At 48.3% G+C, this 14134-nt stretch overlaps 1 protein-coding gene across 1 annotated transcript in view; it reads right to left on the minus strand.

Annotated features, from left to right (window-relative positions):
* Positions 1-14134, minus strand: part of LOC134965161 (sialic acid-binding Ig-like lectin 10) — a 111509-nt gene that overhangs the window by 52094 nt on the left and 45281 nt on the right. The window contains exon 2 of the mRNA XM_063941682.1: positions 1017-1313. Within this exon, the coding sequence (XP_063797752.1) occupies positions 1017-1313 (297 nt within the window). The remainder of the gene's footprint in view (positions 1-1016; positions 1314-14134) is intronic.

Consider the following 14134-nt stretch of genomic DNA (forward strand, 5'->3'; position numbering starts at 1 on the left):
AGGGCAGCCCTGTGTGTTAGTTGTGCCTGAGCCAGAGGTGGGTACAGTGCCGATATGTGCGCAGGTGACCAGTGATTGATGCAATTCCTGGGATGCAATAAGGGTTTCCCGGGCATGTCACTGAAAAGGCTACTTAGAAGGAGAAACTGAACCTGCCATAATGCAGGTGCAAGTTCTGATAGTGTGCCGATGGTAATGCAATGTCCTAAGACACTGTAAGTGGGCGTTGAGGTTCTTTAAAAATTAGAGGAGGCATTAGCATAATGACTCAGACACGTATATGGCAATAGATGCAGCCACAATTGGTTCCACCAGAGAATCAAGCTCTTTCATCCCCTTTCTTCCCTGTTCCCCACAGGTAACTGTCATGCTGTCTTCAGGGCCATCCTGATGTATAGGCACACCAGGTGGCTGCCCAGGGCCCCACAATTCTAGGGGCCTCCGAGCAGGGGCAGGCGGTGGTCACACAATCAGAGTGGCCAGAGAGCATTCTCTACCGGCCTCCCAGCCTGCAGCCAGACAGTGAGTGGCTGTCAGCACGCTGATTGGTGGATGGCTGGAGCTATTGACTTTACTTGCAATTGTCGGTGCTATTTTCCTGGTGCTTTCTTTAGAAATATGGAGCTATTGAACACGAGCAGTAGACTCTAGCACAGCGCCTCCAGCGCTTGTATTGGTGCAATTTCTTCCAGGTGAAGACTCCTCAGAAATTGCACATGGACCCCATGCCCTAATAATATGCCCCTAGAAGAAAGGTAGAGGGCAAAGCATTCACTACACGCAGTGTTTAATGACACTATCATGCATGTGCACACTTGATCCAACATGGCTCCTTTTCCAGGTAAGTCCCCGGCAGATGACCATGAATTGTGACTTAGAGGAGGCAAATTTGTAGGAAAAAGAGCAGATCGACCAGTCTGTCTTCCAATTTGCTTTAGTACATAGACCCTGCTGTGTATAATATATGGATAATAAGATTAGTACGTAATACAAGACATGAAGACAATCAGACTTACATTCAACATGTAAAATAACCGTCTTTCTGGTTGTCACCATGCTGGGCTGGAATGTCACAGTGCAGGTGAGTGGTGACTGGTTGTCTCTCTGCCCAGCTATGAATGTGAAGTTGGAGAAGTATGTCCTGTTACCATCTGTATAATTAGACTGGAAATCTGTAGAACTCCCCTGTACTCCTGTCCATGTGATAATTGGAGGATATCCAGCACATCGTCCAGGACTCGTGCAGGTAAGTGTCACCTCTTTACCAGCAACCAAACTCTTCACTGGAGAGATCTCAGGTTGATCGTGTAAGTCTATAAACAAATTTAGAAACATATTTATATGGCGAGCCAAATTCTACTTGTTCTGTTCCAACATTACTCTACACCAGTGGTTCCCAAACTTTTTTGAAACACGGTGCCCTAGAGTATCAGAATTTGTTTCACGGCGCCCCTAGGCCAAAAGTTTCATATTGAGAAATTTAGAATGAAATATTACATTAAGTCAATTGTGTTTATATGTCATCCTGAAGGTGTGTACACACGGTGAGATAAATCTGTAAGACTTTGACTATATTGTCAAAATCTTAAGGAAAGTTAGTGCACATCTCAAGGGGGGTCATTCCGAGTTGTTCGCTCGTTGCCGCTTTTTGCAACGGAGCGATTAATGTGAAAATGCGCATGCGCACGGTACGCAGTGCGCATGCGCTAAGTATTTTAGCTCAAAACTTAGTAGATTTACTCACGTCCGAAAGAAGAATTTTCATCGTTGAAGAGATCGGAGTGTGATTGACAGGAAGTGGGTGTTTCTGGGCGGAAACTCAGCATTTTCACGGCGTTTGCGGAAAAACGCAGGCGTGCAATGCTGCTAAAATCTGCTAGCGAGCGAATAACTCGGAATCACCCCCAAGGTGTTTGGCAGCTTGCGATCCCGATTCGATCCCAAAGCGCGGTCCCGTGGGGTTGGTATTGCAAGGCTAAATAAACTGCAGGCAAGTCACTCTCTCACTATCCAGTACAAACTATAGTCAAAAATGGCACTTAATCAAAACCGTACACAGTAAAAATCGAAAGTACAGATAGTCAAGATCTGTGCTGTTCACGGGAAATTGCATAGTCAAAACGGGCATAGCAAGGATCTCACCGTGTGTACACACCTTTAGGGTCAGTAATATGGTGGGGGATAAGATTTGCTTCTTTTTGTCCACATATATTATAATTGGCAGCCACCAGCACTGGTTTTACCAATTACATAGACCATAAACAATTTGAATTGGTCCTGGACCACCAACCCAGGGCACCCCTGCAAGTGTCCTGGGGCACCCCAGGGTACCACAGCACACAGATTGAGAACCACTGGTCTACACATAAAGTAGCCTCTCATGATTCATCAACTCAGGTCAATCAATAGGTAGATGATGAAATGACATATGCACAATGATTGTTCCCTTCTGTAAATGACCCTTACTCAGTTTGGTCTGATGCTGAGTCTAAAGGACTGGAGAAACTAAAGATACACTGGGCCTAATTCAGAGTTGATCGCAGTAGCAAATTTGTTAGCAGTTGGGCAAAACCATGGTGGTCATTCCGAGTTGTTCGCTAGCTGCAATCGTTTGCTGTGCAGCGATGAGGCAAAAAAAAGGCACTTCTGCGCATGTGTATGTGGCACAATGCGCATGCGTAACATACTTTCACAACAGCCGATGTAGTTTCACACAAGGTCTAGCGAAGCTTTTCAGTCGCACTGCTGGCCGCAGAGTGATTGACATGAAGTGGGCGTTTCTGGGTGTCAACTGACCATTTTCAAGAAGTGTTCGAAAAAACGCAGGCGTGCCAGAAAAAATGCAGGCGTGGCTGGGCGAACGCAGGGCGTGTTCGTGACGTCAAAACAGGAACTGAACAGTCTGAAGGCATCGCAAGCACTGAGTAGGTCTGAACCTACGATGAACCTGCACAAAATTATTTTGTAGCCGCTCTGCGATCCTTTTATTCGCACTTCTGCTAAGCTAAAACACACTCCCAAATCTCTCTGCAAATGTTATCTCTTCCACACCTGCAGTTCACATGGTTTTGCCAAACTGTTAACAAATTTGCTGCTGCTATCAACTCTGAATTACCTCCACTGCGCAGCGATCAGGTTGAAAATCTGCATTTTTGCGCATGGGTATGCACCGTAATGTGCACGCGCATTGTACGGGTACAAAGCCCGTTGTGGTTGTGCACAGGTTCTAGCGAAGTTTTCAGTCGCACTGACGGCCGCAAGAAGATTGACAGGAAGGGGGCGTTTCTGGGTGTCAACTGACCGTTTTCAGGGAGTGTTTGCATAAACGCAGGTGTGTCTGAAAAAACGCAGGTGTGGCTGGGCGTTCTCTGGGCGGGTGTATGACGTCAAATCCGGACACGAATAGGCTGAAGTGATCGCAGGCGCTGAGTAGATTCAGAGCTACTCTGAAACTGCACAAACTGTTTTTGCAGAGCTCGGCTGCACATGCGTTCGCACTTCTGCTAAGCTAAAATACACTCCCCAGTGGGTGGCGGCATAGCGTTTGCACGGCTGCTAAAACTAGCCAGCGAGCGATCAACTCGGAATGACCCCCATTGTCAATTGACAAGCATTACCATCTGTTTCTGCTTACAGAGTAGGGAGGGTCCTATAACCGAAGCTGTCTCAGGCCTTAAGGACTCCATGTGCTAAGCTTTGGAGAGAGATAACGTAGACGGAGATTAGGGGGTAGATGTATAAAGGCTAGTTATGGCTGGGAAGTGATATCAGCAACGTTATGTGGGCTGCTACAGCTTCTTCCCCATGTATGAAGAAGGAGAAATATCCCTGGCTGCAGTGGCTGCTGGCTCCGAGGATGCACAGAACATATTTCAAGAGTAGCACGATCTCGGGCATGCCCAGTGGAGTTGTGCAGGGGCAGAGACATCGCGCTTAAGCACTAGGCTGATGCGCTGTGGGGGGTCTGGCAGCGATTGCGAGAGAGGGGAGTTTTCACTCTCCCACTTTGGCACCTGCGATGTTAATACATCTCAGAGATGCTGCCTCCTGCTTTCCCTCGATAAAGAGACAAAGCAGGAAGCATTATACCCGCATGATATGTGCCAGTATAATGCATTTACCCCAAAGTACCAACCAACTAGCTCCCACCTGTCATTTTACAGGCTGTGTATGAAAAGAGTTATCCGGTTTATAGGTCATTGGTAAAAAGGTCGAGAGTCACTAATGTTCGACATGCATTACATTGACATGGTCAAAAGGTTAACACGGTCATTAGGTTGACATGTAATAGATCGACAGTGCTTATTTGTTAACATGTATAAAAGGTCAACTGGTTCAAATGGTTGCCATGGCAACGATCAACACACATATATGGTCAACACAAGTTTTTAAGGGTTCTTTGTAATTTTTTTACTTTTTCATACTTTACCATCCATGTGGACTACGATTGGGAATAATAAGCTGTGCCAAGCGCAGCGGTTGCAGAGTGAGTACACTAACTGGGGTCCACCTAATGATCCATTCCCTTTGAAAAACGACAGGAGCTGACTGGTTGGAACTTTACCGCTCTCCACTTTACCTCTCATGAGGATTCCCTCATGTCTGTATACCAGTTCTCATAATAAATATCATTGCGTGAATATACATTATTACCATTCCTTATGGCTACTTGTGCAACTGCACCCAGGGATTTCTTGACATGATGCAACTGGTATGTATGAGAGGGTGGCTAGAAAGATGTCATCTCTGAAGAAAAGCTACAAATCTAAATGCTATGTGTGTTAAAAACCTAACACTGCCCATTCCTCAGAAAGCACCAACCCAACAGTGGACTTTGGGGCTGGAATCTTGTTGTATGGGATGCATTTCATCAGAAGGGACTGGGCATCTTGTTGAAGAATGGATGGATGGCGCATAATACAGGGAGATACTGCAAGACAACCTGCTTCTGCCTGCTAGACAACTAAAACTTGTGAGAAAGTTAGCAGGACGGGTGGTCTTCAGTTTGCCGGCTGTCGGGATCCCGGCGCACAGCATACCGACACTTTATCTCCCTCTTGGGGGTCCACGACCCCACTGGAGGGAGAATAGATAGCAAGGGGCTCATTTGCGCTCGCCACACTGTCGGTATGCCAGTGGTCGGGATTCCGGCGCCAGTATGCTGGTCGCCGGGAGCCTGGCCGCCGGCATACCATACTACACCCAGCAGGACAATGATCCAAATCTAGGCCAAAAGCAACATTGGGGGTCATTTCGACCTGATCGCATGCTAGGATTTTTTGCAGCGTTGCGATCAGGTCAGAACTGCGCATTCGTATGCACCGCAATGCGTAGGCATGTCGCACGGGATTGTTGCTGTGCTATGGCTTTTACGAAGAATCCATTCGTACAGCTGACCGCAAGGTGATTGACAGGAAGAAGGCGTTTGTGGGTGGCAACTGACCGTTTTCTGGGAGTGGTTGGAAAAACGCAGGTGTGTCCAAGCGTTTGCAGGGCGGGTGTCTGACGTCAGTTCCGGGACCAGACAGGCTGATGTGATCGCAGCGGCTGAGTAAGTTTTGGGCAACTCAGAAACTGCACAAAGTTTTTTGTACAGCTTGGCTGCACATGCGATCGCACACTTGCACAGCTAAAATACACTCCCCAGTGGGCGGCGACTATGCGAACGTTGGACTGCGAAAAAAAGCACAAAAGCACTAGCGAGCGATCAGGTCTGACTTAGGCCCACTGGTGGGGTAAAACTACAAGTCCAGCTTTCATTCCAATTAAGAATCTGTGGCATACTAGCCTATTTTTGAAAAAAACATTTCAGGAAGACTATGAGCGATGATGTGGACTCGTACATCTGAGAGACGTGTCATAAAAATGACTTACATACAAATGTAAATGAGCCCCAAAGCAGTTAGTAACATCTACTTGTTGATAAGAAATACACGCATACTTTTCAGAGCTTGCTCATGTATAGTGTTTCACAAGCGGTTCTATATAAGTGGCCACGAGAAACCTTATTTGAAAAAGCATGTAGCCAGGGATCACTGGCCCTCATTCCGAGTTGTTCGCTTGCTGACGATTTTCGCAGCACAGCGATCAGGTGGAAAATGCGCATGCGCATGGTAAGCAGCGCGCATGCGCTAAGTAATTTAACACAAAACTTAGTAGTTGTACTATAGCTCGAGCGACGTTTTTCAGTCGCTCGAGTGTTCGTTGCTTGATTGACAGGAAGTGGGTGTTTCTGGGCGTCAACTCAGCGTTTTCAGGGAGTGTGCTAAAAAACGCAAGCGTGCCAGGGAAAAACGCAGGAGTGGCGGGAGAAACGGGGGAGTGGCTGACCGAACGCAGGGCGTGTTTGTGACGTCAAACCAGGAACCAAACATTCTGCAGTGATCGCAATCTGTGAGTAGGTCTGGAGCCACTCAGAAACTGCAAGGAATTATTTAGTAGCAGTTCTGCTAATCTTTCGTTCGTTATTCTGCTAAGATACACTCCCAGAGGGCGGCGGCCTAGCGTGTGCAATGCTGCTAAAAGCAGCTAGAGAGCGAATAACTCGAAATGAGGGCCACTATGCCCTACAACCAATGCAGGGAAATTGCACATATGATCCCATTTGAATGTATAAGGGGTATATTTAATTGAAGTCGAAAGTTGCCGTCTGTCGAAAAGACGGCAGTTTTCGACTTTTTTTTTAGGTCGGAAAGGGTTCCGACCTATTCAATCTAACCCCAAATTTTTTGACAAGTCGAGGAATTCGACTTGTCGAAAAACCCGTGGATCGGCGGAAGAGCTGCCGATCCACGTGCTTGTGTTGAAAACAGGGCCAAAACCGACAGGTTTTGGCCCCCTTTTCGACCATCTCAATTCGACTTTAAAAAAAGTCGAAGTGAGATGGGGAGAGCAGTGGCGGAGACGGGGAGAGCAACGCCGGAGATGGGGAGAGCAGCGCCGGAGAATGTCACAGCTTCCGCTCACTCACAGCAGCGTCCACCCGGCTCCAGCAAGCGAGACCTCGCTTGCTGGAGCCGGGTGGATGCTGCCGTGAGCGGCGGCTGCGATGCAGGGACGGGGAGAGGAGGGACGGGGAGAGGCAGGGAGATGGGAAGGGGGGAGCCGGGGGAGAGCCGCGGGCAGACAGGGGAGAGCAGCGCTACAGCAACGGCTATATAGCCGCTGCTGTAGCGCTGCTCTCTCCCGTCTCCCCGCGTATCTCCCCCGTCTCCCCTCCCGCATCTCAATTCTACTTTTTTTAAAGTCGAATTGAGATGTCATTGAATAGCCCAAATCGGATTCATTCCGACAAATGAATGTCGTAATGGATCCGACTTCAATTGAATATACCCCTATATCTCTGATTTCCTTTATTTTACTCCAAGATTATAACAGCTACTGATGGAGGTAAGGCATAATTAGAGAGATTGCTAGACTCTTCAGGGAGTCAAGGAGATTGCAGAGTTTTGAAGGAGTCTCCCTGACAATCAGGGAGAGTTGGCAAGTGTGATCTGTGGCACGATTTGCAAAGTAAAGCACGCAACCTACAAGGGAAAATGGGCAAATAACCCCTCCAAAAAGTGGATGTCATTCAGCTTCAGTTGCAGTTCTGCAATTTTAGCAGAACTGCAACTGCAATCGCACTGGAAGAGCCGCCCAGCACGTACACAAGGCTGCCCAGCCCACAACAAGCTGCCCACCGTTGCATTTGCAATTCTGCAAATGCATCTGCAAGATTGTAAATGCATCGCAAAAACCAAGTACCATCGACAATTCCAGTTGATCCAGGGCTACACAATATTGAGACTGCATTAGCACTGGGCGCCATGTTTTAAGCCGCAGCAATCGCAGCTGACATCAGATGCATGCCCTGAAAATGGCCATGACACACTTGCATTTTCTCAACCACTCCCGGCAAATGCTATGTGAACACCCACAAACAGCTGCGGCCTGTCAATCAGTCTGCGATCACATTCTGGCAAAATGCGAGCGCAGAAAAATTGCAAATCATAGACCGCGCACGCACAATGCATTCGCAGCGCATGCGCAGATGGCCAATAATTACCCGATCTGCAATTTTGCAATTGTAGCTGTATAATGCCCAATGTGCCAAGCATGCAGAAACCCCAACAGACAAAACTGCTAATTCAGCTAAAGGTGGTACTGCCGATACTAGATTGCAGCATTTGAATGGTTAGGTCTAAAACCAAGTTGTAGAAGGGACCTCTGACATCAGTAGGGGGAGGAGCCATGGCCGAAAAGGGTACACGAAATGTACTCTTGCTTTGGGCACGGTGGCTCGTTCCGCTTCGCTCGTCATCGGGTTGCTAAAGGGAGTAGTTGGTGGTGTGGATAGTAGAAGAACTATCCCGCTGGCCTAGCTCCTCCCCCTAGTGTCATGGCCCCTCCCCCTGACGTCAGAGGTGCTTTAGCCCACTTGATTCTAGCATCTACCGTATTGGAATACTTATGCAAGCAACAGTTTCAGTTTATTTATTTATTATTATTTTTTTATATCTGCAGATCAATAATAAATTATCAGTTTGAAAATGTACTTTTAGGGCTACTGGTTCACAGTAGAATTCTGGGGGTGATTCAGCCCTGATCGCTGCTGTGCATATTTTGCACAGCAGGCGATCAGGTCATAACTGCACATATTTATGCACCTCAATGCGCACGCGCGTCAGACAGCAACAACCGGCATTGCCAATCAGAGACAGGATGGTGCGAAAATTCTGATTGCACGGGCGTTCACAAGGTGATTGACAGGAAGAGGACATTTGTGGGTGGTAACTGACCATTTATTGGGAGTGTATGGAAAAACGCAGGCGTTCCCAAGCGTTTTCAAAGAGGGTGTGTGACATCAGCCCCGACCCCGATCAGCCTGATGTGATCGCACTGTAGGAATAAGTCCTGGGCTGTGCAGAGACTGCACACAGTGGATATTTGCAGCTCTGCAAACACATGCGATCACACAATTGCACAGGCGAATTTACACTCCCCCTGTAGGCGGCGACTCTCTGAACGCAGGATAGCAAAGTTTTCAGCCCGGAGATCAGGTCTGAATCACCCCCTCTGTCTGGAATCATCTGTGATGTAGCATTGTAATACAGCCAAATCTGTTTTCTTTTTAGGGGCTAAATACATTTGTAAGTCACTGTAGAAGCTAGTAAAGAGAATGTTATATACAAGATCCATTACTTAGAAGCCGAAGAGTGGCCTAAAGGCTAAGGTCCTATATTATTAACTTTTATTGGTAGTTACTTTGCACCCATACAAGCAGTCATTTTCTGAAAAAAGAATTTTGCATTTCACTACAGCTGACAATCTTGTATTAACGACTACTGTCATCACAAACGGGTGTGGATCATTAGATCGACAGTGTCTAGGTCGACAATATTTAGGTCAACCACTATAGGTCGACAGTCACTAGGTCGACAGGGTCAGAATGTCGACAGAGTCAGAAGGTCGACCTGTTCTAGGTCGACAGGTCAAAAGGTCGACATGAGGTTTTTGTTTTGTTTTTTGGTGTCTTCGTAGAGTGACCGGGAACCCCAATTAGTGCACCGTGTCCCCTCGCATGGCAAGCGAAGCGAGCCATGCTTTGGGCAAGGTGCCTCGCTGCGCTGCTGCTGTGCTCGGCACAGATTACCGTTCCAATCGTCGTCCATGTGGATCGTTATGTATGAAAAAATTTTAAAAAAAGATTTAAAAAAAAACCTCATGTCGACCTTTCGACCTTTCAACCTAGAACATGTCAACCTTCTGACCCTGTCGACCTAGTGACTGTCGACCTATAGAGGTCGACCTAAACATTGTTGACCTAGACACTGTCGATCTTCGGACCAGATCCCATCACAACTAGTCCAGCAATTCCCAAACTCTGGGCCTAATTCAGACCTGTGAATTTGCAGAGGTTTGTGATCAGATAGTCGCTGCAAAGACAGAGTGAAAATCCACCCCACGCAAGTCTGCGTACGGCATGCGAAAATTTCTACGAATGCCAGAGAGCTGTAAATCCATTCGCAATTCACTCACCATCTAATGATTTTTCCAGTCTGTGCGTAGCCCAGGACTTACTCCTACAGCGCGATACACACAGGCTGATCGGGGCCGAAGCACCCGCCCTGAGAACGCTTGGGAACGCCCGCATTTTTCCTGACACTCCCAGAAAATGGCCATTTACCACCCCCAAACGCCCGCTTCCTGTCAATCAACTTGCGTGCGCCTAGCGATAGAAAAAAATCGCTGGATTCTTTCGCAGTTTGGCCTCGCGCATGCGCACTATGATCCGTATGCATGCGCAGTCGATCGATAATTGTCCGCCTTGCGAATTTGCACAACAGCGATCAGGTCTGAATTGGCTCCCTTCTCCTCAAGGCACCCCAACAGTCCAGGTTTTAATGATATGCATAATTAAGCACGGATTGCTAAATCAAATTGACTGAGGTGCTAATGAACTCAACTGTGCTCAAGCAGGGATAGCCTTAAAACATGGACTGCTAGGCTGCCTAGTGGATGGAGATTGGGAACTGCTGCATTAGTCTGTTTCCCATTTGCATCTATGTGAAATGTCTTTTATAAAATACTTTGCCAGTATATAAAAAGAGGGAAACATTAAAAAAATTGTTTTAAATTATGAAACTTGCAATGTAAATGGTCCTTTTATTCACCTGTTACTGTCAAATGGGGCACAATATCCCGGTAGTTGAAACTGACTGTATCTTCAAGTCTGAATTGATAATAGTTTGTATCTCCTGAGAGTGCATTATTTATGGATAAGGAACAGTCTCCTCTCGACACTTCTCCAGTCAGGAAGAATCGTCCTTTAGCATTATCAGAGATTGAAGATCTAACATTAGCGGCCACAAGTTCACCATGGGAATCAGGCCTGTACCAGTAACCCCTGGCAGTCTGGGATAATGTCACATCTCTGGGTACTGTAAAAGTGCATGGGATGTGCACACAAAGTCCTTCTTGCACTGTCACCTCCCTTGGTGCATATATGTTATATCCTGGCAGTTGACCACCAATGCCTGCAGAGATAAAAAAAAATATTTCATCATTTAATTATTGTTGTCTTAAGGAACACAGATACAGGATTTGCCATACGGAATGCATGGGGCTTTTCCAGGGGTAATTGCATCATTTGGTGACACATGCCCAAAATATTCTAAAATATAGATATTTAAAAAATATGCAAGTCATTCCCCATACTGTTCCTATCATTCCCTTCCCCACACTGCCCCCCTCATTCCTTTTCCCACACTATCCTTAGCATGCCTTTCCCCACACTGTCCTTATCACTCCCTTGCCCACACTGTTCCTATCCTTCCTTTCCTCACACTGCTCCTATCCTTCCTTTCCCCACACTGCCCCTATTCTCCCTTTCCCCACACTGCCCCTATCCTTCCTGTCCCCATGCTGCCCCTATCCTTCCTTTCCTCACGCTACCAATATCCTTAATTTCCCAACATTGCCCCTATCTTTCCTTTCCACATACTGCTCCTTCCTTCAATTGCCCACACTGCTACTATCCTTCTTTTCCCCACATTGCCCCTATCCTCACATTCCCCACACTGTCCCTATCCTTCCTTTCCCCACACTGCCCCTATCCTTCCTTTCCCCACACTGCCCCTATCCTCGCTTTACCCATATTGCTACTATCCTTCCTTCCTTTCCCCACACTGCTCCTATCTTCCTTTCCCCACACTGCCCCTATCATCCCTTTCCACACTGCCCCTATCCTCCCTTTCCACACTGCCCCTATCCTTCCTTTCCCCACATTGCCCCTATTCTCCCTTTCCCCACGCTGCTCCTATCCTTCCTTCCCCATGCTGCCCCTATCCTTCCTTTCCCCACACTGCCCCTATCCTTCCTTTCCCCACACTGCCCCTATCCTCCCTTTACCCATATTGCTACTATCCTTCCTTCCTTTCCCCACACTGCTCCTATCTTCCATTCCCCACACTGCCCCTATCCTCCCTTTCCACACTGCCCCTATCCTCCCTTTCCACACTGCTCCTATCCTCACTTTCCCCACACTGTCCCTATCCTTCCTTTCCCCACACTGCCCCTATCCTTCCTTTACCCATATTGCTACTATCCTTCCTTCCTTTCCCCACACTGCTCCTATCTTCCTTTCCCCACACTGCCCCTATCCTCCCTTTCCACATTGCCCCTATCCTTCCTTTCCCCACATTGCCCCTATTCTCCCTTTCCCCACGTTGCCCCTATCCTTCCTTCCCCATGCTGCCCCTATCCTTCCTTTCCTCACACTGCCCATATCCTTCCTTTACCCATATTGCTACTATCCTTCCTTCCTTGCCCCACACTGCTCCTATCTTCCTTTCCCCACACTGCCCCTATCCTCCCTTTCCACACTGCCCCTATCCTCCCTTTCCACACTGCCCCTATCCTCCCTTTCCACACTGCTCCTATCCTCACTTTAACCACACTATCCCTATCCTTCCTTTCCCCACACTGCCCCTATCCTTCCTTTCCCCACACTGCCCCTATCCTTCCTTTACCCATATTGCTACTATCCTTCCTTCCTTTCCCAACACTGCTCCTATCTTCCTTTCCCCACACTGCCCCTATCCTCCCTTTCCACACTGCCACTATCCTCCCTTTCCACACTGCCCCTATCCTTCCTTTCCCCACACTGTCCCTATCCTTCATTTCCCCACGTTGCCCCTATCCTTCCTTTCCCCATGCTGCCCCTATCCTTCCTTTCCTCACACTGCACCTATCCTTCCTTTCCCCATGCTACCACTATCCTTAATTTCCCCATGCTGCCCCTATCCTTCCTTTCCCCATACTGTCCCTATAATTCCTTCCTTTCCCTACACTGCCCCTATCCTCCCTTTCCCACACTGCCCCTATCCTTCCTTTGCCCACACTGCCCCATCTTTCCTTTCCCCACACTGCCCCTATCCTTCCTTTCCCCATGCTGCCCCCATCCTTCCTTTCCCCACACTGCCCCTATCCTTCCTTTCCCCATGCTGCCCCTATCCTTCCTTTCCCCACACTGCCCCTATCCTTTCTTTCCCCACATTGCCCCTATCCTTTCTTTCCCCACATTGCCCGTATCCTTCCTTTCCCCACACTGCCCCTATCCTTCCTTTCCCCAAGCTGAACCATCCTTCCTTTCCCCACACTGCCCCTATCCTTCCTTTCCCCACACTGCCTCTATCCTTCCTTTCCCCATGCTGCCTCTATCCTTCCTTTCCCCATGCTGCCCCTATCCTTCCTTTCCCCACACTGCCCCATCCTTCCTTTCCCCACATTGTCCCTATCCTTCCTTTCCCCATGCTCTCCCTATCCTTCCTTTCCCCACGCTGCCCCTATCCTTCCTTTCCCCATGCTGCCCCATCCTTCCTTTCCCCTCATTGTCCCTATCCTTCCTTTCCCCACACTGCCCCATCCTTCCTTTACCCATATTGCTACTATCCTTCCTTCCTTTCCCAACACTGCTCCTATCTTCCTTTCCCCACACTGCCCCTATCCTCCCTTTCCCCACTGCCACTATCCTCCCTTTCCACACTGCCCCTATCCTTCCTTTCCCCCACACTGTCCCTATCCTTCCTTTCCCCACGTTGCCCCTATCCTTCCTTTCCCCATGCTGCCCCTATCCTTCCTTTCCCCATGCTGCCCCTATCCTTCCTTTCCTCACACTGCCCCTATCCTTCCTTTCCCCATGCTACCACTATCCTTAATTTCCCCATGCTGCCCCTATCCTTCCTTTCCCCACACTGTCCCTATCCTTCCTTCCTTTCGCTACACTGCCCCTATCCTCCCTTTCCACACTGCCCCTATCCTTCCTTTCCCCGCATTGCCCCTATTCTCCCTTTCCCCACGCTGCTCCTATCCTTCCTTCCCCATGCTGCCCCTATCCTTCCTTTCCCCACACTGCCCCTATCCTTCCTTTCCCCACACTGCCCCTATCCTCCCTTTACCCATATTGCTACTATCCTTCCTTCCTTTCCCCACACTGCTCCTATCTTCCTTTCCCCACACTGCCCCTATCCTCCCTTTCCACACTGCCCCTATCCTCCCTTTCCACACTGCTCCTATCCTCACTTTCCCCACACTATCCCTATCCTTCCTTTCCCCACACTGCCCCTATCCTTCCTTTACCCATATTGCTACT

The sequence above is a fragment of the Pseudophryne corroboree genome, chromosome 10 (genome assembly GCF_028390025.1).
Source record: "Pseudophryne corroboree isolate aPseCor3 chromosome 10, aPseCor3.hap2, whole genome shotgun sequence".
NCBI lineage: Eukaryota > Metazoa > Chordata > Amphibia > Anura > Myobatrachidae > Pseudophryne > Pseudophryne corroboree.